Source organism: Limulus polyphemus, unplaced genomic scaffold (assembly GCF_000517525.1).
Source record: "Limulus polyphemus unplaced genomic scaffold, Limulus_polyphemus-2.1.2 Scaffold70, whole genome shotgun sequence".
NCBI lineage: Eukaryota > Metazoa > Arthropoda > Merostomata > Xiphosura > Limulidae > Limulus > Limulus polyphemus.
The window spans coordinates 710,130-735,271 of NW_013665680.1; the positions used below are offsets into that span (position 1 = coordinate 710,130).

General features: G+C 33.3%; 1 protein-coding gene across 1 annotated transcript in view; it reads right to left on the bottom strand.

Annotated features, from left to right (window-relative positions):
- Positions 1-15,224: 15,224 nt before the first annotated feature.
- Positions 15,225-25,142, bottom strand: part of LOC106465741 (rho-related GTP-binding protein RhoE-like) — a 72,018-nt gene continuing 62,100 nt past the window's right edge. The window contains exons 5-6 of the mRNA XM_013925981.2: positions 17,871-18,005; positions 15,225-16,011 (exon numbers count right to left, since the gene is read on the bottom strand). Coding sequence (XP_013781435.1) covers positions 15,775-16,011; positions 17,871-18,005 — 372 coding nt within the window. The 3' untranslated portion in view covers positions 15,225-15,774. The remainder of the gene's footprint in view (positions 16,012-17,870; positions 18,006-25,142) is intronic.

Genomic DNA, 25,142 nt, shown 5'->3' on the forward strand with positions numbered 1-25,142 from the left:
GTGGGCAGAGCACAGATAGCCCATTGTGTAGCTTTATGCTTAATTCCAAACAAACCCTTTTAATAACTCTAACACAGAAAAAGTAACAACACATACTAAAAAATGCAGTCATCGACAATTTCCAAAATACAATAACATACTCAAACTATTATTCATCTAAGGATAAAAGAAGTGGAGTAAAATCTGTTGATATTTGATGTCACGAGCAGAAAGTTTCGGTTCAAAACATGTCTGAACAGATAAAGGTGCGGTTAAAAAACCTGTCTGAACAGAAAACAATTTATATCTGTAGAATCAAAAAGCTGAACACTCTTTATTATGACTTTACCAAGGCACTAGGGAAAATTAACGTTTGGGCTAACTGAATTAACATATATATAAATATAGGTTTACTGTTTGCTGTTGTTGTTTTTTAGCGTAAATATATATACAATGGTCTAACTCCACTTTGGCCACCGCGAGTAATCGAATGCCAAAGTCCGTAAATTTATCGGATTGTAAGCTACTAAAAGTCAACTTGGCATTAAACTTATTATTCCTAAGTTTTTTTAAGATGAAAAACAACAACAACAGTATATTTAAAGAACTTAATATTTTTTTCCATTAAAACACTTCCAACTAGACGAATAATAAAAGCCGAGTAAAATATTCCACATTAAATTAACTGACAGCTTAAAAGCATGGTAATGTATACTGACACCTTTTGACTAACATATAAGTTCTACGTCGAGACTCGACAACGAGATGGCAATCATTACAGCATCTCACAGTTTTTATCCTATTAAGAAAAGTGAAAAAAGCATGAAAAAATAGTCAGTAGAAAACACGATAGATACATGAAATACTTTAAGTATTTAAGAAAGAAGCTATAGTGAAAGAGGTGAAATTGAAAAGAAAATCTGTGATGTAGAAGCCTAATGTCTTATTTGATTGGCATACCCTCTGTTGTGGACTACAGTTTCGCAAATTCAAGGCTCATCAGCACAGATTGGGTCAGCAAACCAGAAAAGTACCATTAGGTCTATTATAATAGTGAAGTCTGTTTTACTCAGAACCCACATATATTATATTTCTTTATACTTCCATACAGGTGAATATAATAATAGTAGAATCCAGAGAAAACGCAAAGGACTTGGCTCGAGCTTAGTCAAATGTGATGTTTGTAAAAGTTTAAAATATGCTTTGAGAAACAAACAACTAAATGAAATTTACAGAAAACTAGGGGCAGTACAAATATCTGATCCATTCGGATTTTAATTTTGCGACAAGTCGGATAATCAAATATAATTTCTATCATCGGTTTATCTCAATATTACGAAACATGGTACTACTTGCACGTGCGTCACACATAATAAGTATTGCGTTATTCTACCGCAATCTAAGCATGGTAGCATTTCCCTTTCTATTACAGAGTAGGGGTTCTGGAAGATCGTATGGTTTGGTTTGAATTGCGAGCAAAGCTGCACGAGGGCTATCTGCTCTATCCGTCCCTAATTTAGCATTGTAAGACTAGAGGGAAGGCAGCTAGTCAACACTACCCACCGCCAACTTTTGGGATACTCTTTTACCAACGAATACTGGGATTGACCGTCATGTTATAACGCCCCCACGGTTGAAAGGGCAAGCATGTTCAGTGGGACGGGAATTCGAACACGCGACCCTCAGATTGCGAGCCAAGCGCTGTAACTATTATTACAGAGAACTGTCAGCCAATTAATTTTGCTTTAGATATGATCTAACTATTTTTTTTTAAATGATAAGGTTTTAGTGAACATGGTGAAGCTTTTATGAATGAATATCATTAACTTAGAGGTATGTTAATCTTGTTTATACCTAAAAAAAATCTAGATGTAAGAAAACATAAATGTTACTGTATTTTTCTGAAAAGTTAATATACAGTTTCATGTTTGGAAAGAAAAACTTACTAACAGAAAAAAAAACAAAAAAATAGTATATGATCTCTGGATTTTCAACCGTGAATGTCGATAATCGTTACATACAAGTAAGAAAAAATTCGTATAAAGAAACGTATTATTGATGCTTCTAGGAAGTCTTATATTGTATATATTTTTTTGTTTTTGCTTAAATTGAAAGTATGATTGAATAAGAAAGTTTTAGCAGTATTTTAATAATGCTGCGTAAACTAAATTGACACAAAATACTAAGTTAAAGTTTGAAACAACAACAACAATACTTTTCAATTTCTTTAAAAAGTAATTTCACAAGATAGAGCAAGTGAGGTCTTTATTAGCCAAGAAACCTGTTCTCCGTTAAGAAGAAAATTCCAAAGCTGATGAGGTCTTTAGTAGTTTACCAATATAATTTCCGTTTACATGCAATAGGGTACCTCACTACCACCACCAGGCGGCTTCGGTTTTAACAATTCATGAATGTTCGTACACGCGTAGAAGTGTGATTAGCCCATTCTAAAACAACGTTAACATTTTATCTACAACTGCTACTGAACGAAGTATTCGAATGAAGGAGTGTATTCCGATTAAGAGAATGCAACCATATATAAGAGTATAAAATACCTCCTCCAAACTTATACTTAGCTTTAACTTTATTTATATTGCGTATGGGTCTGCTCTGCGATATATAACATTTTAAAATATGTGTTTTTAAGGACTTTAGATGTTTTTATAAGTTAGCTATGTTTTGGGAACTTAGATGTTATAAGAAAAATAAAATATTTTCTATTTTAATTTTACGACCTGAAATTACCACTACGTACTTTTTCCCTTTGTGGTTCCTCTTCTTCTAGTCAGCTAAAATTTGGCTACTTAAACAATTATAATTCCTAAAACAATTTTGTCACTAGGCAACAATTCAGTCACAATGTTTAAACCATGTCGTTTAGAACGAACAGACAACAAAGAACCAACTTGCACTGGTCTCCAGTCATTTCTTTTGCCGTTTACTTATAATGGTTCGAAATCTCAAATTGGGAGTACGGTTTGTGAATGGAGATGATTTTGGTGGCACGAATAAACTTTATTTAATAAGTATAAAAGTGCCACTTCGGGAAGGAAGTTCAACCCTACAGTGTTATCTTATTACATATTTATTCACTGAACACAAGCAAAAATCTTTTTTACTAAGTTGTTGTTAAACAACTTTCAATAAAGAGTTTCAAACTATTTTTGAGAACCTGTCTTTGATCCAAGAGACTTTTAGGTATCGGTAGCCAATGAATAAACACAAGGGTCCGGCATGGCCAGGTGGTTAGGGCATTCGACTCGCACTCTGCGGGTCGCGGGTTTGAATCCCCGTCACACCAAACATGCTCGCCCTTTCAGCCGTGGGGGCGTTATTATGTGACGGTCAGTCCCACTATTCGTTGGTAAAAGAGTAGCCCAAGAGTTGGCGGTGGGTGGTGATGAATAGCTGCCTTCCCTCTAGTCTTACACTGCTAAATTAGGGACGGCTAGCGCAGATAGTCCTCGTGGAGCTTTGCGCGAAATTCAGAAACAAACAAATAACACAAACTTCTTGTTGTGAGGAGCAGAACTGAGCAAACTTGCTATTCTACACAAGCAAGCGGATGAGGATATACTTATCTATTTGTTTGTATATACTTTAACAAAGATGGGTTAAATGAGTTGGAATTTTCAACTGGAGCGGCATCTTATGCGCACGTGGGCTAAATGACCAGGTCAGTCGGTCAGAAACACATGTCTATTGACTGTCATTTTTATAACACACTCACAGCTAAAAGTGCGGAAAGTGTTCAATGGTATTACGTCTCGAAAACCGGACTCTTTGACATACAGCTAACAAGATAATCAACTGACCCTACCCAGCCCAGGCTTATAGAGAAGGTGCTAAGCTCAATTATCATGATCAATGATGTGGAACCAGCAACGAGTAATCTGTTGCTGAATTGGTAATGGATACAATTACTGTTTACACAGGGCTATTTACTATGGTGGAACGACTCAGTCAATTTAGTGTAAAACTAATTCTATTGTGTTAAATTTCATGTATTATATAGACTGATACACATGAACGGCAAACATTTAGATTTATATGTACACTGTAATACGTTTGTATCATACAAAAGGAAACTAACTTTCTTTGTAATATCAAGTAAACGTAAAGATCTAACATCAACATCACGATGGTCGCTGTTATGGTTAACAGCTTTTATGATCATTAAAGAGAGAGCAGCTGGTCAACACTACCCACAGTCGACTTTAGGGCACTCTTTCCAAACGAACAGCAATATTGACCGTCACATTATATCGCCAAAACGACTGAAAGGGCAGGTATCTTCGCGATGGGTGTCGATCCCGTGGCCTGAAAATTGCAACTAGGTCCTTTTAACAACAAGACTAATCAAGACTGTGAGGAGTGTGATGTGCTATTCAAAGGAAAATATTTATATGTTTATAATTTATTTCCTGTTTATTCTTGATTTTCGTCTTCTCCGTTTTCTTTTTTCATCAGCTAATTAGGGTATAAATCGTCAGGGAGGTTTTAGTGATGTGTGTTCCTTTTTTCTTCTTATCATCTTCTGTATTACAGACCGTCATCATCCTGAAGACACTAACTCTATGACGCCTCTCGTTACACTATTAGGGGGATTTGATCTATAGTGAAGTATTTTCCAGAATCTTATGTATTTTCTAAAACTTTGTTTGGTAAATAAATTATGTGTAAGTGGTTCCCAACTTTTTCACTCCACGAAAAAGCATAATATTTCTCAAAAGTTTACGGACCGTTAGGAATAGAGGCCATACATTTTAATAAGTTAATATCTATGTAGAAATATTTATAGGTATTTTTAATTAGCGTTATTATATACTTTTTCCCACTGGACGCTTCTGCAGACCGGTAAAAACATGTCCACGGACCAGCTGTAAGGAACAACTGTCCTAGTTAACTATCATTTTTAGAAATGGGTGTTTATAAATCGATCTCTCGTTTGTTTTACTAGCATAGAGCTGTGAGTTTAGCAGTAGACTTGAGAAATTATAACGTTAAAAATCGGAGTTTCATATCCGCGGTTATCATAACACAGACAGACCATTTGGTAGCTTTGCGATTAAATAGGGACCAAAAAAATCACTAAGATAGATTATTTATATGTAAGAGATTTATAATATACAATTAAAAACAAAACAAATTCAACCTTTATTGGAAAGTAAACTGCTACAGTACCTTGCAAAAGTATTCACCCTCCTGGAAAGTTTCCACGTTTTGTTGCCGTCTGAGCTTGCAATGATGAAACTTTCAAATGGGACTTTATGTTTAGAATCTACACAATCTACTCCAAACTGAGAAAAATAAAAAAACACTGATATTATGTAAGTAAGTTAGATTTTCAAAGAAAATTTGAATATTCTCAATTGCATAAGTATTCAACCCCTTTGCTACGGCAACCATAAATCAGTTCAGATGCAAAAGGTTAGTTTGAAAGTCACAAAATTAGCGTAATGGTCTCTGTCTGTGTGTAATCAAAGTAGTTTAACTGGACTCTAGAGTAAGTGCATTTGTTCAAGCCACATCTCAGATAGTGATATGACAAACCAAACATGAAGACCAAAGAGCTTTCCAAACAACTCAGGGATAAAGTTGTAGAGACGCACAGATCAGGAGAAGATTACAAGAAAATTTCAAAGTTGCTGATTATCCCTTTGAGTACGGTGAAGTCCATCATTAAGAAGTGGAATGTCCTTCATACCACCCAGTCACTACCCAGATCAGACCGCCCTTCCAAACTAAGCAGCCGAGCAAGCAGGAAACTGGTTAGGGATGCCACTTTAAAGCCAGTAGTGACTTTGAAAGATTTGGAAAGTTCCATGTCTGAGATGGGAGTCACTGTTCATGCATCTAACATATTCCGGTCCCTACACAAAGCTGGCCTGTATGGGCGAGTGGCAAGAAAGAAGCCATTACTGAAAAATATTCATTTTAAATCTCGTGTGGAGTTTGTGACAAAGCATGAAAATGATATTGCAGACATGTGGTAGAAAGTGTTGTGGTCAGACGAGAAATAAATTGAGCTTTTTGGTCTAAATTCAAAGCGTTACGTCTGGCGCAAGCCCAACACAGCACACCAGCCAGTCAAAACCATCCCAACTGTCAGGCATGGTGACGGCAGCATCAATTTATGAGGATGCTTCTCATCAGCAGGTAGTGGGAAGCCTGTAAGGATTGAGGTGAAAATGGATAGTGCAAAGTAAAGGCGAATCCTGGAGGAAAATCTTCTTGAGCCAGCCAAGAATCTAAAACTGGGTCGAAAATTCACATGTCAGCAGAACAATGACTCGGAACACAAGGCCAAAGCCACACTGGAATGTTTCAAAACAAGAAAGTGAATGTCCTGGAGTGGCCCAGTCAAATTTCTGACTTGAAGATTGCAGTCCATCAATGAACTCCAACGAACTTGTCAGAATTGGAGCAAGTTTGCCAGAAAAATGGGCAAAAACTACACCATCCTATTGTGCAAAGTTGGTAGAGACCTATTCCAAAAGTCTCACAGCAGTAATTGCTACCAAAGGTGCTTCCACCAAGTACTGACTTAGGGGGTTGAATGTTTATGCAATGAGCAAATTTCAAGTTATATATTTTCATTGCAGATTTTGCCGACATTCAACCTCCTTCACACTTAACAGTGTTAAGTTTGTTCATTAGAGTTTTGAATAAAAAATGTGTTTACATTATTTCTATTTCATCAAAATGTGACATTATTGGTAGGAGATGAATACTTTTGCAAGGCACTGTACGTGATTTGAAATGTTGACAAAGTTTGTCTTGATGGAATGTATCTGAATACAACTTTGATCGAATTACTTCTTCCTCGGATAATAACGATATATTTCTATCAAAATGTTTTTCTCAAAATTGTAAGTTAGTTGTCTTTTAATTATTTTTCGTTAACACATAGAATATTTTTAAACGTGTCAATCAACTCAAGTTTCTCAATTAAGAAAAGAGAGTTAATCTTACTTTATATGAGAGACTTTAATATTCTTATGTAGTGGTGTGTGGTCACAGAAGCAAGCAGTGACTCAAAAAAGTGACATATTTGGTTTATGCTGAATTCCCGAACATTCTATCTGTAACGCAGCCAAAGATATGTTTAATGCTGCCGAAATATGCCACAGAATGTTCGATGGAAAAAATATTTACATAGCGAGATAAATAAATGTTGTAGAGCTAATAAAACATGTAGCAGAACATTTATCACAGCAACTCCCTCGTTCAGAAAGTGAAGGCTATGGTTAAAAAAACGCATTATAATGAAGCTAGAATATTTAGTACCGCTAACAACATAGAAGTTAAGTAATTGAAGTTCACGTAAGCTTTTAAGTCAAACATTTACAAAATGTTTCAAAATAAACGAATGCTCTCCTGGAAAAGATGGGCGCAAACAATGGAATCACAGCAATATCATTTCGTCACATACCTTGTCAAGTCTTTTAGGCCTTTGGCCTACTTAAATGTGGTATGCTAAAAGTTTACCAAGATATGTAGTTTAAGGTGAACATTGCCTCCCTTCGCAGAAACTTGTAATAACCGAAATTGTAGAGTCATGGAAAAGCATATAATCATGACTACGTGTTTGTTCATAGTGGACCATTAAAGGAAGTAACAGCAAAGGACCTAATACACTTTTTTGTAACCCTATGAGTAACTCTCAGTATATTTAATGAATATGTCATTTAATATGGCCAATATTAGTCATGCGTAAAAAAACTTCTGGTAATGGGCCATAACTTCTGATGATTTGATGTGCTCATAGTGTGATTGTTTTTTAATAGTACAATTTCCAAGTACAGCAAAAGTCTTTTCGTTACTAGTTATAGCAAAGCATTTCAATTACTTCCTAACTTAAATGACCAATTATATAATATGCTGCAGTACGAGACACTGAGCTACAATGAAAATAACCAAATGTAAATTAACTAAAGTATTTTGTCTAATCAACCTATTATTTCGAATTTTATATATGAACTATTTTAAAAGCATTTAGCCTTTCCGATAGATCAATTTTACGGTTGATGTTCTCTAACAAACACATTAAACGTAATCAATAATCCGGTTGTTGCTCCTCAAGGTTTAGTCTTAAATAATACACCTGTGCTATGCATGTTCGTATAATGTTAACATAACAATAACAAAGTGAGTTGGACGAAGAATTATCATTAGTTGAAATGATTCTGATGAGTTGCTCTAATATTTATATTGTAAAAGTTTAATTGATCTTTGATTCGAAGCCAACGACAATAATACTTACATAATATACGTATAGTTGATGTGTATAATAATTATGTATTATCTTTTGTTTTGAAAACATAACTCTTTATTAAAGAGGTATTAAGCCTTTTCACAATTAAACGTAACCATAATTAATCGCAACTAATATACAGCATTGGAAATAAGTATGGAAACATACATGTGGAACATATACAGGAGTCACAAACAATGAGTAATTGTCATGTTATCAGTAGTACAATACTTTATTATTGGAAATAAAAAAGAAAAAAACACTTAACTATACAGTGCATTATTATTTTGTATTTGCTTTAAACAGAGCAATACACCTGATTTTTATTCTATCATAAATGTATTAAAGTACGAATGTGAAGTATTGTTCGAAATACACCGTATTTCCACATATAATTTAGTTTAGTCGATATTTAATCTTCTCATTTCAGTTAGAAGTCCAATTCATGATTGTGTACAGTTTCACGACATTTCCCGCATGTTTGAGATCACGGTCTTGCTGGAAAATGAATCTCTGCCCAATAGGCCTTGTTTCCCAGGGAATGATATGATGGATAAGAATCTGATTGTACCTGTGGGTAGATCGTTGGCAGAAATGCTAGTTATTGAACGTCGCCATGGTACCATTATCCTCTTTAACATCGAACAAACTATCGTTAATTGTTACCAAACATTTTGAATTCGTATTCATCTCTAAAGGGCATCCTATACCAGCGTTTGAAGTCTGATGTCCATTTCAGCCTTTTGGTTTGGTTATTTATATCTTCTAAGCAGTGGATTTGAGTAGTTATAAATTAATTGAGACCACATTTTACTAATATGTAACTTACTTTTCTGGAGGTAACGTCCACACATGTAACTATAGCTAGGTCATTGACAAGTTTTGTAGTGCGTCACGTAAAGAGTACACATTGAGTTACATAACATTCCTTTAGAAGAGCTTTCTATTGAGATCGCTTCTCTTAGTGTCATCTCTAGTTTTGCTACCATCTCTACTGCTGAGAATATAGTAAGACTGTCTCTCCTTTTATAATTATTATGCTGATGTGGCACTAAATGATTGATTAGATGACAGCCCATCAGAGTGCAAACTATCAAAACACGACTTTACTCTGGTGGAGTTATTTTTCATAAAGTCGAGAGGAACTCCCATAATAGTTACAGTTATACCCCTTTTATTCCCGTTTCCATAATTATTTCTAATACTGTATCTACAGGAATATTTCACAGGTAAAAATACGTAGATAAATGAACCTCACACCAGATCCTACAAATAGTTCTAAATGTACGTTTCTATAAACTTAATATTCGATAAAACAGTTCATAAAAAAAATGATGTTAGCTTTATAATGTAGGCGTCACAAAAGAAATATTACCAAGAAAAGCAATTAACTCCTAAAGGCACAACTGTTATCAGTAAGATGAATTTTGTTATGTGAAACATTCAATATCATCAATAAAAAGAATAAAGTTTCAGCACGAGTTATTTCACATGAAATAGACAATAATGGATAAGATTATTCAATTTCCCAGAATTTAAGATGTTACGAGGAAGGCGAGTTATTGTGCTTTTTATTTAAGAACTATGAAATAAAATCTTCTTAGGGAAATAATCAAAGAGAAATGGACAATGTGTATTTTTCTTAGCCATACGAGTCAAACTTATTAATGCATATTAATACGATGTTCATAGTTTTAGCCTTTATAATGATGTGGCACCATATAGATTGTTAAAAATCGCAGTGAATACGAAATAACGAGCATATATAGTGACATTCTTTTAACGATTATTTAATTTTGATTTAGTTGTGTTTAAAGTTTATATTGGAATTTTTATGTTTTAGTAGTTTGGAGTACGAAAGAGGTTCAAAAGAACCTTTGTTTCACTGCCTACTTCTGATTATATGCGTGTGAACTCTCTCTCTCTCTCTCCCCCCTTGTTCTGGTAATCGATTGCTCCTTTATGACAGGATGATGTTACTTAATTAAAACTCGTCGCAATGGTTTGGTTTTGTCCTTCATCAAACGTAGCTACTTTAACTACGCCCTTTCACGCTTAAGCGAACTGAACATCGTCTGAAATAAATATCCAGTTGAGCACGTCAAGCCTCTATAATTGTTTGAGACAAAATGTTTGGATAAATGTGTTCGGAAAATACACGATTATCTTAGAAATAATCGTCTTTATTAAGTATTTTATTATCTGTATTAGCGTGCCATTTTTCCTCATCACTCGAAACCATTTTGAAAGAAGAATATTGTCAAAGATGACGTATTTCAGGAAGCTCATGATGTATTTGAGGGTATGAAAAACTGATTGGAATATTTTCTGTATGACTGCGTATTAAGTTTGTCGTATGGTTTAATGACATAGAAGTGGACTTGGTGTACATCATCTAGTGAACGATAAGAATACACTATTTTTCACGCTCGGTAACAACAGATCATATGTCTACTCCATGGACTCTTTAATACCACTTCCGTATCTGTAAAAACGAGTTATAGTACATGAAAAATACGCAAGTAACAGTAAGTCAATTCAATGACCAGTAGATGGTCAGTGTGTTTAGTAAAGTAAGCCATATGAAACAAAACATTCGATTTTACCATTAAGGTTACTCAGTTTGTTTGTTTGTGTCTTGTTAACTGCAAAGCTACGCAAAGGGTATCGAAGCCTGATTTTTAGCGGTGTGAGCTCTCATATTTACTACTGAGACACTGGGGGACAGGTTATTGAGTTCTAAAAGTATAATAAAAATTATAACAGTAAGATTAATCTTATAGTAGGATTATCCGTTTCTAGAAGTATAGCGTATAATATTTTCATTAGGATTATTCAAGATCTAGAGGTTCCATTGATCTAAATAAGTAATTTATTTCACATAGAACATTCAGCCTTACCAGTAAGAATATTCATCTTTTAAAAGCATGCTATTTTATGTGTCAAACGAATCACATTGCAAGAGACATTCAATATTATCAGTAAGACGAATTATATCAAATAAAACAAAAAATATTATCAGAAAGAGTATGTCATTTGCAGAAGTTTAAAAATTTACCAGGGAGATGACTTATGTTTCTAGAGCTAGAAAGGGAAAATGAGAAAAAATCTAAGCCGGACATTTTGTCGTAAACATTTTAATTGTGCATCTATGTCAAATGTTTGTAATGAAGAGTAAGAGTTTGATGAAATTGATCAAATACAGAAGTAAGTTGTTTACTATGAAGTTTAGAAATTTCTAAATGTTTAATGTTATTAAATCTAACAAAAAGGATTTTGAGTTGTAGTGAATTAATAACAAATATGTTCAACACAATATAAGAACGATGTTTCAGGTCACAAGCTGTCTTTGAGCAACTTTTGTCGTTGATCACTCTTACTTTGCTAGCCACGTTTACGTACTGTTGCTCAAAATTGTAATTGCTATTGTACTCAGTTTGGGGAAGGACAACGACATTATTTTTAGACTACACATTTCGACAAACGAGGACGCTGACTTCCGAGGACACATTTTGGCAACCCAAATACACAGAGGTCCATGAGCGTGCATTCAGGTGTCTTCACACATATGAAGTTTAATGTTTAATACTTATAATACTTCGAACTAATAAAAAACGTGCACTTTACAAAATATTAATACACTAACTGACCTATCCTTTCAATTCATGGAAAATAAATATGGGGCACAGCCAATGACGTAAGGAGTCAGATAGAAATACCTCCATCATGCCACTCACGGAGGGTCCTAAGGATACATGACAAATTAGATAATAATCGGTCAAGCGGACAGGCAAACTTTTGTCAAATAATTGTTAAGATAAGTCTTAAAGTCTCCTGACGTTAAATTACCTCAAAAGATTTGCGAGAGTTTGTTTCATTCATGAAATAGAAATTATTGTTAACGTAGAAATGCATTTTTTACGTCATAGCGATACGGTGCAAAAATTTCATATTGCATAGAAAGTGTCAATACGTTATCCTAATAGTATAATCAGAGCTTATTTTTGCTTTACTCTGTACTTTGTGAAGTTTAATGTTCCCATTTCATGAGAATTCTGCATCAATCATAAAGACTAACAAAATATTTTTGATATTCTCTGCACCTTGTTGGAAAGTAGTTATTACATCGTGGTCAGTAGGAAACCGCCTGTTTCTAGGCCTTTTTCAATGTTGCAACAAGCTTCCATCTTCTATGAACAATATATTTTTAGCACGGTTTTCAGTAGTTCATGGTTTGGTTTCAGTCGTGGTTTACGTTTCTCTACGTGGGTAAGATAGTTGTCGATTAATTTGTCCTCAATGATTGGGCTAAATGTAACGTGTTAGCAGTTAGGATTGGAGGCAGAGATAGAGGCAGTCCTGGATGAAATGGGTTGCCATTTAGTTGAGTTTACTTCCTAGCTTATCCTTGCCACCTTTTCCATTATTATATTGGTAGTCATCATTGCACCTCTTTGATAGCTTACTATACGAACATTCTTCCTCACTTTAACCGAACCTACAGCCATCACTCAACTTGATGTCATTGCACTATTGAATATGGGGAAATTGCCATAAACCAAATGTATACGTACTAAGTATATTGTCCCTTGTGCCAAGCTCGCATCTGCAGCGAAACATTTATGTAACGGCATATGCAAATCGATCTAATAAAATTCGGCTAATCCCACGTAAAATTAACTAACTGTTAATCACCGTTTGATTTTGAAAGTGACTGTAACACATTGGTAAATTTAATCTAAAATGTAATTTATTTTCATCACAATAAAAGCATATTTCTAGTTTATTGAAATATTCTACCCATAATAATGGTACAATAATGTTTTTCGTAGTTACAAAAAGTACTTTAAACATTTTTTTTGATTAAGTACACAATCATTTCCTACAATGGTAAACAACATTTTTACAAATTAATTACACCACAATAGTCTTGTGTGTAATATTATTTTAAACATTCGCTCTATATAATTTATACACTCAATATTGCAGTAATATTGGAAGCGTAAGTACACACGATCAGAACGACAAAGTCCAAACATTGAAAACTTGGAAAAAATTCATTTGATAGAGTTATATTTCCCTCGTTTAAGCTTTGGAATATTTCCTCACATCACACCACCTCTAACATAGAAATTACCGCTAATTCTTTTTATAGAAACTGAACAGGTTTTAATAAGTTTCATTAAGAGCATACAATTTGATTTTCCTGCAAGTAACGCAGCCAATAAAATTGTTAATGCAAGATATATTAAATATCTGAAAAAAAAGAACTTCATGCTAAAACCTATGCTAAAATATTCTACCATTTTAACCAATAAATTCTTTACACACAGGATTATCATATTTCTATAAATTTAAAACTTGGAGTTTCATTAACAAATCTATTCTAATTTTTTAACCTTACTGGTTGCATCTCATACGACCTTTAATTAATATATCTATAATGTCCTTGCTTTATGACTTACAAACAGTCACCTATTGGAAAAATCATGAAATATCATGATCAGTACAACGCCACCTAATGGGTAAATATCAAACGCCGTTTGAACCCAATTTGTAGGAAAATATAAGCTATATAACAAGTTTTAGTAACAGTAGATAAAATTTCTGTTTACGAGGTCTCAAAGCTTTTTATAAGCTGCAGGGTATAATGCAGCCACGTTGTATAATTTATTAGGCACTCCGTATTGGAGTTATCTATTTGTGTTTTAGCAACAACAGAGCGAGCTCACGTTCAAAATATTGGTAATTTAAGCACGTCATGCAGTTTAAAAACAAAACAAGATGCTTTGTATTAGCATAAATGTAATGACGTTTAAACTCTCCTGAACCAAGTATAATTTTGTGTCTGATACTGCACGTTTGGTATTAACACATAAGCTAAGTAAAAGATTAAAAACCGTTTTCAAAGTTTCGAAGCCCCAGGATCTAACTCCCAGCTTCATTAAGCACTATGTATTATCAATTGCATGTTTCCTACGTAATTACTTTGACACTTAAGATACCATGCTTTACATTGAAGTCAAGTAAATGGAACCACGACCATCATGCCGTTCACTATCGATAGAGATTTATTATAAAGATAAGTATTACGTTTTCACAGCAGGAAGTTTTAACACGATCCTTTCATAAAGAGTGATTAGGCAATGAATATAAGTAAATCAAATACAAATACAAATAAAATGTTGCTTAAATCACATTAATTGACACTGAAAGATCATAAAATATGTTTAAAAAATTTCGTTAAAATTAGAGATTAGTGGTAGCACGGTTTATCTCATTTTATTTTTCTAAATAAAACAATTTATTTGATGCAAATACTGTTTTGCCAAACCACTGTTCTTACATTAATAAAACAAGTGTTTTATATCCTTTATTTAGTATGATAAATATTAGTTTTTAACCCTAACAAAATTGTAAGTGCTACAATTGTAAATGATTTATGTTAATTAAAAGATTCGTATTTAATTTTCTAGAAGAGAGATATATTAATCAGTAATTTTCTCTTGAACAAGTTCCATAAAAAGTTAATATTTGATATGTGCCACAAAATTACTTGCTAAAGTTTCTTTCACATGTGCGTGTGTCACAAAATTGTGTCTGCGTCACTAAAACGTATCATATTTATTTCATGCATAAGTGTCCTTCAAAGATAATATATGTGTTGTTTCATGTATGCGTCACTGTTTTTAAAATGTTTACACGGTACCGAACTAGTTACACATTTTAACACGTGAGTAAAATCCTTTATGAACGTATATACGATTATAAAACACATTCATCTTTTTCATGTGTCACATTAAAACATTTTCATACATTTTACATATACGTAGGTATTATTGAATCTTATGTAAATATATATATATATATATTGAAAATAGCTGTATGTCACTAACACTTTCTTAGAGTTTGTGTATGGTATGTGTCACTAATCTATTCATATATTGTTCTTCAAGTAATTGTGTGATTAAAATACTTTTAACACGTTTTATTAAAACTCTTTTCAAATGAATGTGTGTGTGTGAGTAAACACTTCCATTTTACCGTAATATACGTGTGTCACTGTAACGCTTATTTATTTCGATTATTTTTCACAAAAGCGTGTTTAACATAAAATGTTATAAACAAATTAAGTATAACTTATTTAATCGTTGCGAGATATTCTCATGTTTCTTCCTTTAGCTTCTGCAGGTGGTTGAATTTATGGTTGTTTGTGGTGCTTTTGTGTCACATTGTACTTTGGACTTTACGATTAGAATAGCATCACTTAAAATATTTCTATTATATCTTTGTTGTCGTATTTTTTTCGATGTATGCCCAGCATCTTGGGCTATTCTTTCATTCCTCCGGCCAGTGTCATAAGTTTAATAAGTTAAAATAACGTCAAATACAACCTGTACAATACGATCGATTTGAGGCAGCTCCATGTAATATCATTCTGCCTTCTGAATCACGTGACAAATTCGGCAGCAAAGCATGGTAAGCCCACATTTCACATGACTATTTCTACATTTACAGGACACAGATATGGATTTAGTTCACATTAATATACAATTTTTTGTTCGATCCCGGAAGTCATCCTTTAAGTCGAGCTTAGACTTGTACTTGGACTTCACTAGGGCAGAATGGCGTGGAACGGCTACGTGGCTTTTGTTGAGTTTGCCCAGTGCTGCAAGTGATGCAACCTCGAAGGCATCTTGTACGCTACGACCACTGAGTCTGGATGAAGTTTCCACATACGTGGTAGCCCCAATCTGCCTGGAAACTACTAAGGCCTAGAGAAACAGTTAAAAAGACAGTGGATGGTCATGATAATCACAGCTTCTATCAAGTACACTTTCCGATATATTAAAAGGGATGTTTAACAAAATTTGGTTTTACTTGGATTAGGTCATTTATTAATGAGTTAGATTACGTAAAGCATCGTATTCCTGAGAACTTATGAATAAAAGCAAAGAAAAATGTTCAGCAATATGTCAATCACACTATATCTGCCAAATTCAGTTTCGACGTGGCCTTTCGTTCAATACCTGTATAGTTAGTTAATATTAATGAGATGATTAAGTACGTAAATATACACTGTGTAATACTGCGATAATTAATGTCGCTCACTAATACATAAATGTACCTAAGCATAAGCTAACACGCTACTGTTACACGAATTTCAATAGAGATTAAGAAATACAACCAAAAAAGACATTGATTGATGAGGAATTATGTTGCATTCTAAAATAGTTACATACACAACAGTCAAACACGGTTACGAAGTTCCATTTGTAGTAAGCCCTGTGCCAATTAAAGGTTTGACTATAGTTTGTTTACTTACTGTTTGAAATAGTTTTGAAACTTACCAAGTTTCGTGTCGATTATCAGAAGACCACCACAATCGTGAGAAGAATACAGCATTCTCAAGTTTATAAGTACTTACAACATAACTATTTTACATTTCATTCTAAGTTGTACCTACCATGCTGGCCGAAACTTTTAAAATATTAAGAGGAAAAACATTTTAATGCTTTAAATATTGTATCCTTAGGCTTATTTATAATATAAGCTGTATTGTGATCATAATTCATTTTAACTTCAACTCTACTGGCATATACTTTATGGGAAACCTTTGTCTCTAGACCTGAATTCATGTAGCTTGTTATCAGCCCCAAGGGAGAAACCCATAGATAGACAAAATTTATTTAGATTTTAATTATTTGTTGAGCCACTATAAATTCCAAAAACTCATCGAGAACGCACTTAATCATGAACCACTATAATGGTTCATAATAGTATTCTCCCAGGAATTTCACAAAAATTCTAATAGAACATACAAACAAAAACCATCTTACAAAGCAGACCTGTTTTTGAAACAACACAAGACCTTCTATCTCAATGGTTAAGGCTGCTAAAATATTGATAATAGCATAGAAGTTGATTTTCCGATTATTAGACAAAATTCATCCATTTGTTCTTCATAATATTATTATTATTCATATTATCCTTCTTTCACAAGCATACATAAAAACGGTTTAGAATATTTTATTCAAACCTCGGCAAATCTTTTAAAAAGCTCCTGAGCAGGTCATAGGACCATATGTATGTTGACTCTTGAAACAAACAGAAAGCTTTTATCAAATTTTTATCGCTACTGGCCAAGTTTCTTTTCGAAGCCATTCAATCACCGAAGCCTACAGCAAAAACGTCTAGGTATAGTGCGCCGAAATGTATGCACAGCTACCAAACAAACTCCTATGAAGGCTGTAAAGCTATTTGTAAATTGATTCTTAAAAGTGGAGATTTCCACTCTCTAAAATATTTTTCAGTTTTTCTTCATTACCAACAACTAGGGAGTAAGTAAACAAACTATTTACAGCCAGCGTTGTTTGTTTACTTTTTTAGAGTCCTTAGTTGTAGACTTGAAAATATAATCTTTCCATTTGGATTCATTTTCTTCCTGTAATTCTTTGACGAACCCTATTTTCCTTTTTAAATTAAAAATGTTTAATTATCTTGTAAAAATATGCATAATTTCAGTTAGGGAGAAGGGTTGACGTAACATATTTGTAATCGTCAAAAATATTTATTTTTTAAGGTATTATGTCTAGTCAGAGAAAAGTGGCTTCAGCATGAAACATTTACTAACCTGTTCCGAGCTGACTGGCGACTTTTTTCTTTTTGCCAGCGAAGTGAGTGTGTCACTGTCAGTGCGAAGATCACTTTGGCAGCCACATAAGAGGACAGGTACGTTAGGAGAATGATCTCTAACCTCTGGATACCACTGTAAAATACAGATGGGCTAATCACCAGAAAACATGTCATCTCTATAATGTTTTATAATGTGAGGAATACAGTGCTTGTCTTTGTGCTCGATTCAATTCATGATCAGATTCTAACTGTCATTTTATATTTTATTTCTGCATAGATTGCCTATATAATTATTTGATTGTTTTCTACATACTGAGAATTAAAGACTTTCATCACAACTAAAGAAGTTTATAAAATGAGCTTATAAAATCAATTGTAAAACCACGAAGAAATAATTATTAGTTGAATCAATGTTGTATATAAAGAGTGTGAAAAACGGTGCATGAGAATGCTTAAAAATATGCTGATAGACATAGCGTCCAGTTATAAAAATAGCATAAATATAAATAGGCTATCAATTTATTTTCACTCGGAATTAATAGGAACTAGCAGAGACCCGCAAAACATTTGCGGTCAAACTAATATATTTATGACAGTAGTATTTTTTTAAATACAGAATAATACAAAATAATTTTAATTACAGACACCGAAATCTATAAGTCCGCTTCAAACTAAATCAACTATCTCTTATAACAATACTCAGTATTTGTCTATCCTGAAAAGTGCGTGCACCTTGCTATCTAAATGCACATGCGCGCGAACTTCATTTCAATGGATGTAAACAAAAAGGCGGGAATATACTTTAGTGGGCACTTTGTACAAAAACATATATTAAAAGCTTACCAAAGTTTTTAAAAAGGTCTAATGTTAGGTTTTAGAATAACATTATAGGTTTATTTATTGATAGCATTAAGTACGGTAAAGCTTAGCCTTAACTAAACAAAATCAAAAAAATTACACAAGTTACAGTGTTCATTTATCTTTTTATCGAATATAGGCTGTACTTAATAAAGGGTTAACTAATTTTAGGCCTAAGACACACGCTAAGGAATGCTTCTAAATATTTTAACATTTATTCAAGGAAATTTGAAAATCCACCTTTGTGCAAAATAACCACTGTTGTATAGAGATCACTCTGTATTATCGGTAAAGTTACGTTTAAGGAATGTATTCACGATGAATGTGTGGATCTTCTCCGACTCTCACTTTTATGTTATTTGTAATTATAATGTACATTACATCACAGTATAATACATGACTCAAATACCACAAAATTACCTCAGATACTTGTCTATTATCTATCATGTTGCACCTTTTTTGTTAAAGCGTTGCAATGTTGTTTTAAAGTAAAGCTTGTTTTGCGACTTCGTCTCGTTGACATAAGACGCGTTTAATATCACGTTTTTCGTCTCTAAATACGCATCGTGCTGTGTCAAGTAATGCAGTACAAGTGGTTTAGTATACCGTTTACATTATCTCATGCCAACGACGTAAGAATAACGAATGACTCAACCTAGGTATGTTTCGTTTGTTACCCATTCCTGTTCTTAAAATATTGAAGATAACTGCAACTTTGGGTTCAGGAATAGAAAATGAAAGAATAACAGATGTACAGTTTCATGTTTTAGAGGACGTATTATATTTAGTGTCTCACTCCGGTAATATAGCAATGTTATTCCGGTAATATAACAATCTCACTCCGGTAATATAGCAATGTTATTCCGGTAATATAGCAATGCTAGATCAACATTTCCTATTAATATTTTATAACAAAGTAGTTTGAATGACTTGTGGTTGAAAATCGGTAAAATAGAGAAATTGCAGGTTGTCCACTTCTAACAACTTTCAATTTCATAGAAAATTGTTTGAACGGGACGCCCGAAGAGATTTCTAGTCTATATTAATGCGTAGAAATGTCGATAAGGCACAGAAAGTTTTCAATATGGGGTAAAGTAAAATCCATCATTTTATGTGGCGTATACCCCATTAATCCTTCAATACAAAACATGTCAAATATAGGTTTTCAACTTCTACAATGTTCATAAAATGTTGGTTTCTCTTTTCAGTTACTTTGATATTTTATGATGACAACAGCAATAGGAAAAACAAACAAAAGGGGAAAGGAAAAGAACAAAATCAAAACTCTCCATACATCTTGTATAGAGGAAATAAGTTTTAGGGCTATCACACAAAATATGTGTTAAAGTTATATATGTGGTCAGATAAAATTCAATGAGAAATATATTTTATCAAATTATGGGGAAAGAAATCAGAGCTTTAATAAAAGTGTGTATTTTCAAGCATGAAAAAAGCTTATCAGATATCACTTGGTCTTTCCCTGAAGTAATTATGAGAAAGTATGAAAAGGCTGTATTTAGTGCTTGAGTAGAACCTAAATGAGGGTATGACGTGACTTTCTCATAGCCTGATTTATAGTCATTTGTGCCTTATCGTATTTAAATTAAAGAAGATTTAACAACCTCCTTGAAAAAAAAAAAGTCAAATTACTAGTATATTCATTACAAATGCATCACCTGTGTATATTTTTATATCTGATTATTTTACGGGTTTCATGGGGCTTATATATTAGAATCACTTTCTCTGCATTAGCACGATACTGATGGGTCACTTTTTCAGCATTTTCTTGAGTACTTGTGATGGTTGTATGACGATATACTATTTAGTAACTCGAGTACTTATGGTGTTTGTGCGACAACATTCTATTTAGTAGCTCAAGTACCACTGGAGCTTGTGTGACGACATTCTATTTAGTAGCTCGATTACTACTGGCGCTTGTATGATGACATTCTGTTTAGTAGTTTCAGTACTAATAACGCTTGTGTGACGACATTCTACTTAGTAGCTCGAGTACTACTGATGCTTGTTTGGCGACATTCTGTTTAGTAGCTCGAATACTACTGGTGACGACATTCTGATAAGTAGCTCGAGTACTACCCTAAGAGACAAAGTTTTCTGTATCAGTTGGAATCTTAGCGGTGTTCGTGAAACAACTTTCTTTACATCAAATCAATCCTTAATGGTGTTTGCTGAACGACTTTTGTTTTTATCAACTAGCAGAACAGCTTTCTTCAATACCATTTCGAGACACAGTGATATTTATAGAACTACTTTCTCTGTATCAACTCTAGCTTCAAAGGTGTTGGTGGACTACTTTCTCTATTCCAGCCGAGTCATAGTGGTGTTTATGGGACTACTTTCTAGTTATTAATTCTAACGCTTGTGATATTTGAAATACTTCTGCTATCATTATATTCTTGACTACATTTTGATGACTAAGTGCTCTGTCACAACTGGAGATATTCCCAGATCAGTATTTTTAGATTCCGTTTATCTCAGTGTATTTTAGTCCTAGGAAAGTAAGCTTTTCCGCTAAGATTGCAATATGATTTACTAAAACACGATAGATATGTTTGAAATTTAGAAATATTTCATTTCGTTTAAGAATAGTCAATAAAGCGCCTGGCTCGCTCGATGCAGTAATTCTGAGTTATACAAACGTTAACATAATGGCATTAAGATAGCACAAATAGTCAGTTCAAAGTTTCTACAGAGTAACTCAATCAACGTGCACTTTTATTGAAATTATAGGAACACTATAATCGTTACTTAAATAAACTTTATACTTCTAACTGAAACGTAATCAAATAATGTGATTTCAGTAATTACACCTTACACTTCTTTTTAGGTTTATAAAAGAAAAATATCTGAATTGAAAACTTGTTCGTTTACTAGAAGGTTTTTATTATTGTGATCACTCAAGCTCTGAATAATGAGGTTTTAACTCTAAAATAACGACGTAGGCATATAGAAGTCTTGTTCCATGATAATTTTTTTTTTGTGTAGGAATTATAAGAAACAGAGTTCATTGAATGTTTGGATTCATATCTTTATTTTAAAATAAACTACTTCTTAAAAAACAACAACACACACAACTACTAATTGACAGAAGTGATGAAAAAAGGTTGAAAAGAAACTTCATTAGTCACCAACATTAGAATCATTAATTGGTAAACTAAAACGAAGTAAGAGAAAAATACAAGTATAATTTAATTACCGTTTCTCGTCAGAGCTTATAGATGCTAAGAAAACATATATTTTTTCCTTAACTTGAATACAAACACTCGAAGTTAGTATGATGATATCTTAAGTCTTGTTATTCAACTCATTAACCAGAGCTAATTTTTCACGTCCTATAAAGTTCGTTCGCATTCATGAAGAATACGAATGTTAATTGACATAAATAAAAACTAATAAATATAAATTTATAATTTATAAATTTATAATTTATAAATAATAAATAAATATAAATTTGATCAATTCTTGGTTATTAGCTGGAATCGAAGAAAATCGTATTTGTGGAGAAGCTTTCAGAAACACGTAGAACATAGGTTTGAAGAGGTTCTTAAACATTCAAAAATATGTCTACGGATAGTTGCTGGGTCTAGCTTTACAGCGAACTGATAAAAATAGGTCCCCATATATTTTGCCGAGACTGTTCAATACTGATATGGTAACAATAGAAAATAGGGGGAGGGACAGAGATACTAACTAATATTTTTAGCATATTGCCGATAAAGAAAATGGTCCAGAGATATTTACTGGGATTTCTCAACACAGAACTGTTCGTTAACATTTAATGGCTCTGTTCAAAACCGAATAGAAAAATAGTTCTATATATGTTTCTGTAGATGTCCAGCGCCAGATTAATATAGTTCGCAGGTGTTTGCTGGAAAGTTCAGCGTGCAACTGCAATAAAACTGGCTATTCACTAATGAAACCGGTAGGTTTTGGAAGGAACGCTGAACACAAACGGAGTGAAAAAGCTGTAATAAAATTTGTTTATGATCTTGTGCTGTGTCTAAGCTATATCCCATGACATTTTCAGGTCGTGTTGTGCTGTTTGTTGTTATTTGTTTTTGTTTTTTTAATATGATGTTATTGCTTATCGTAAACACAAAAATACCGCACATGTCAAACATCACTTGTTGGGTCTTTGCTTCTATAATATGTGATGGATAACTATTTTTATGGACTGGCTTTATCTTCTACTGAGCAGCATGATAAGAGAACAATAAATCTAGTATTTCAAAACCAGAAAGAGGCTTTACTAACTATTCTGCCATCATGTATCACAGACACGTTGGAGTTTATGAGCAGATGTCAGGTAGTAGAACATCGAATATCACAGTGTGTTGATATAAGGATATACTTAAAATATTACAACCCAAGTTCAAGGCGAACGGAACATGATTAATAGCGAATGAAGCCTAGGAGGTGAAATGCTCACAACGAGTTAAGTAATAAGTCTGTAAGTTTAGATCCCAAGTTAAGACCAGAACTGTATGAGAAAATGCATTACTAGATATATTTAATTGCATGTTTTATAAATATTTTGTGATTGCAGATTTGACGTTTAATTTTATGCGCGAAATATTCAATCAACACTCCTTGTATTCTCCTTTAATTCAATATCAAAATAAATGTAAGCTTTATAAGGTCGGTAGAATCTCTAAGGTTATGATAAGGAAGAGAAGATTGAACAAAATTACAGAATAAAAATTTCAAAGTTCTAAGCCACAATCAAAACTATTTTCAACTATCTTTTACTGATTGTGTCATAAGTATAGTGCAATTCACCCTAACCGCTTATCTTTGCTACAGTTAACCCACTGATCAGACTTATCTATATTAATTCAGAAATAGACTAACGTAAAGTCAGGATAAACACTCTTGTTTTTAAATACTGACTCAAAAGGTTATTTAATATTTTTCCATTTACAAAGTTTGTTTGTTCTAGCACAATGGGCTAGAGACACTTGTCTTTCGCGAGGAGTTGAACCGTAGATTTTAGCTCTGAAAATCCGCAAACTTGCCGCTTACCCATGGGGGACCATTTACTAAATTTGTTTGTTCTAGCACAATGGGCTAGAGAAACTTGTCTTTCGCGAGGAGTTGAACCGTAGATTTTAGCGCTGAAAATCCGTAAACTTGACGCTTACCCATGTGGGACCATTTACAAAGATTGAAATTTATATGTACATTGTAAAGGATATAAAGTAACTGCTCTAAAGTTGACTACGTCGAGGCCTCATCATAATCTATCCTCAACTTGTTTCTTTTTGTTTGTTTTTTTACATTTCTGTCTGTATGAAACTTAAAACCATTTTAAACTATAACTCAATGAGTTATTGTATTAACAATATTTTAAAAATAATTTTAAACTAATTAACTTTAAATAAAATTATTTTCAGTTGTCATCGACGTTGGTCAAGTAATTACTAGATCTGAAACGAAAGTTTTATAAGAACAAGTGTTTGTTATTAGTTAGGTTTAAACAATAATGTTCACTGGAACAGAGATATTTAAGCAATTAGTATTCTTTTCAGATTGACTTATTCTTCTCACTTTGTTGAAATTAAGATTGAACGTTTATTTGCATAAGAATTTATGGACGACGTGGGATGTTTTTCAAATTGGGTATAAATATTGTTAGATAGACTTTCAGTTGTATTTCTTCGGAATTAAAATGTAGCTTAACTTCAGTAAAGAGATAAAACATGATGGAATACTGAGAAATATAAATAAGTTGTGTATATCGAACAGGAAAAAAAAAGCTTTTGCTTAAGTTCCACGTCTTTCGGATACTAAACAGGTAGTTATCTCTAAATAGGCTAACACAGTGTTAACGTTAAACTTTTTTTTATATACAATAATATTTTCATTCATTATCCAGAAATGTTTTAGCCAATCACAAATTACTAGTTTCCCAATAGGATAGCGGCAAGCATACAGACTTACAAAGCTAACATCCGGGGTTCGATTCACCACGATGCATACAGCAGATAGCTTTGCTCAAAACGAAAACCAGACAAACAAATTACTATTTATCGACTCTGTTATATTTAGCTGACTATAAATAATTTTTCATTATATAGAGTGTCCGAAAAGTCTGGAACGATCGGTGAATTTCAGATACGTGACTGATTATGGTGCTGTCAAAGCATGAGAAGGTAGAATTAATCCTGTTGTGTGGCAGAGAAGGTTGATCCCTGAGGAAGGTTGCTGCTGAATTTAATGCACGCCATCCAAAGGGAGAATAAAACATCACTCGCAGTGTTGCTTGGAAGTTGTTAGCCAAATCTGAGAAGAGTGGCTGTGTGGATGACACGGATATGCTTCGCAGTGTTAAAAGAGAATGGAAATACAGTCTCAGAACTTGTTTCGACTTACAAGGAGAGCATGTGGAAAA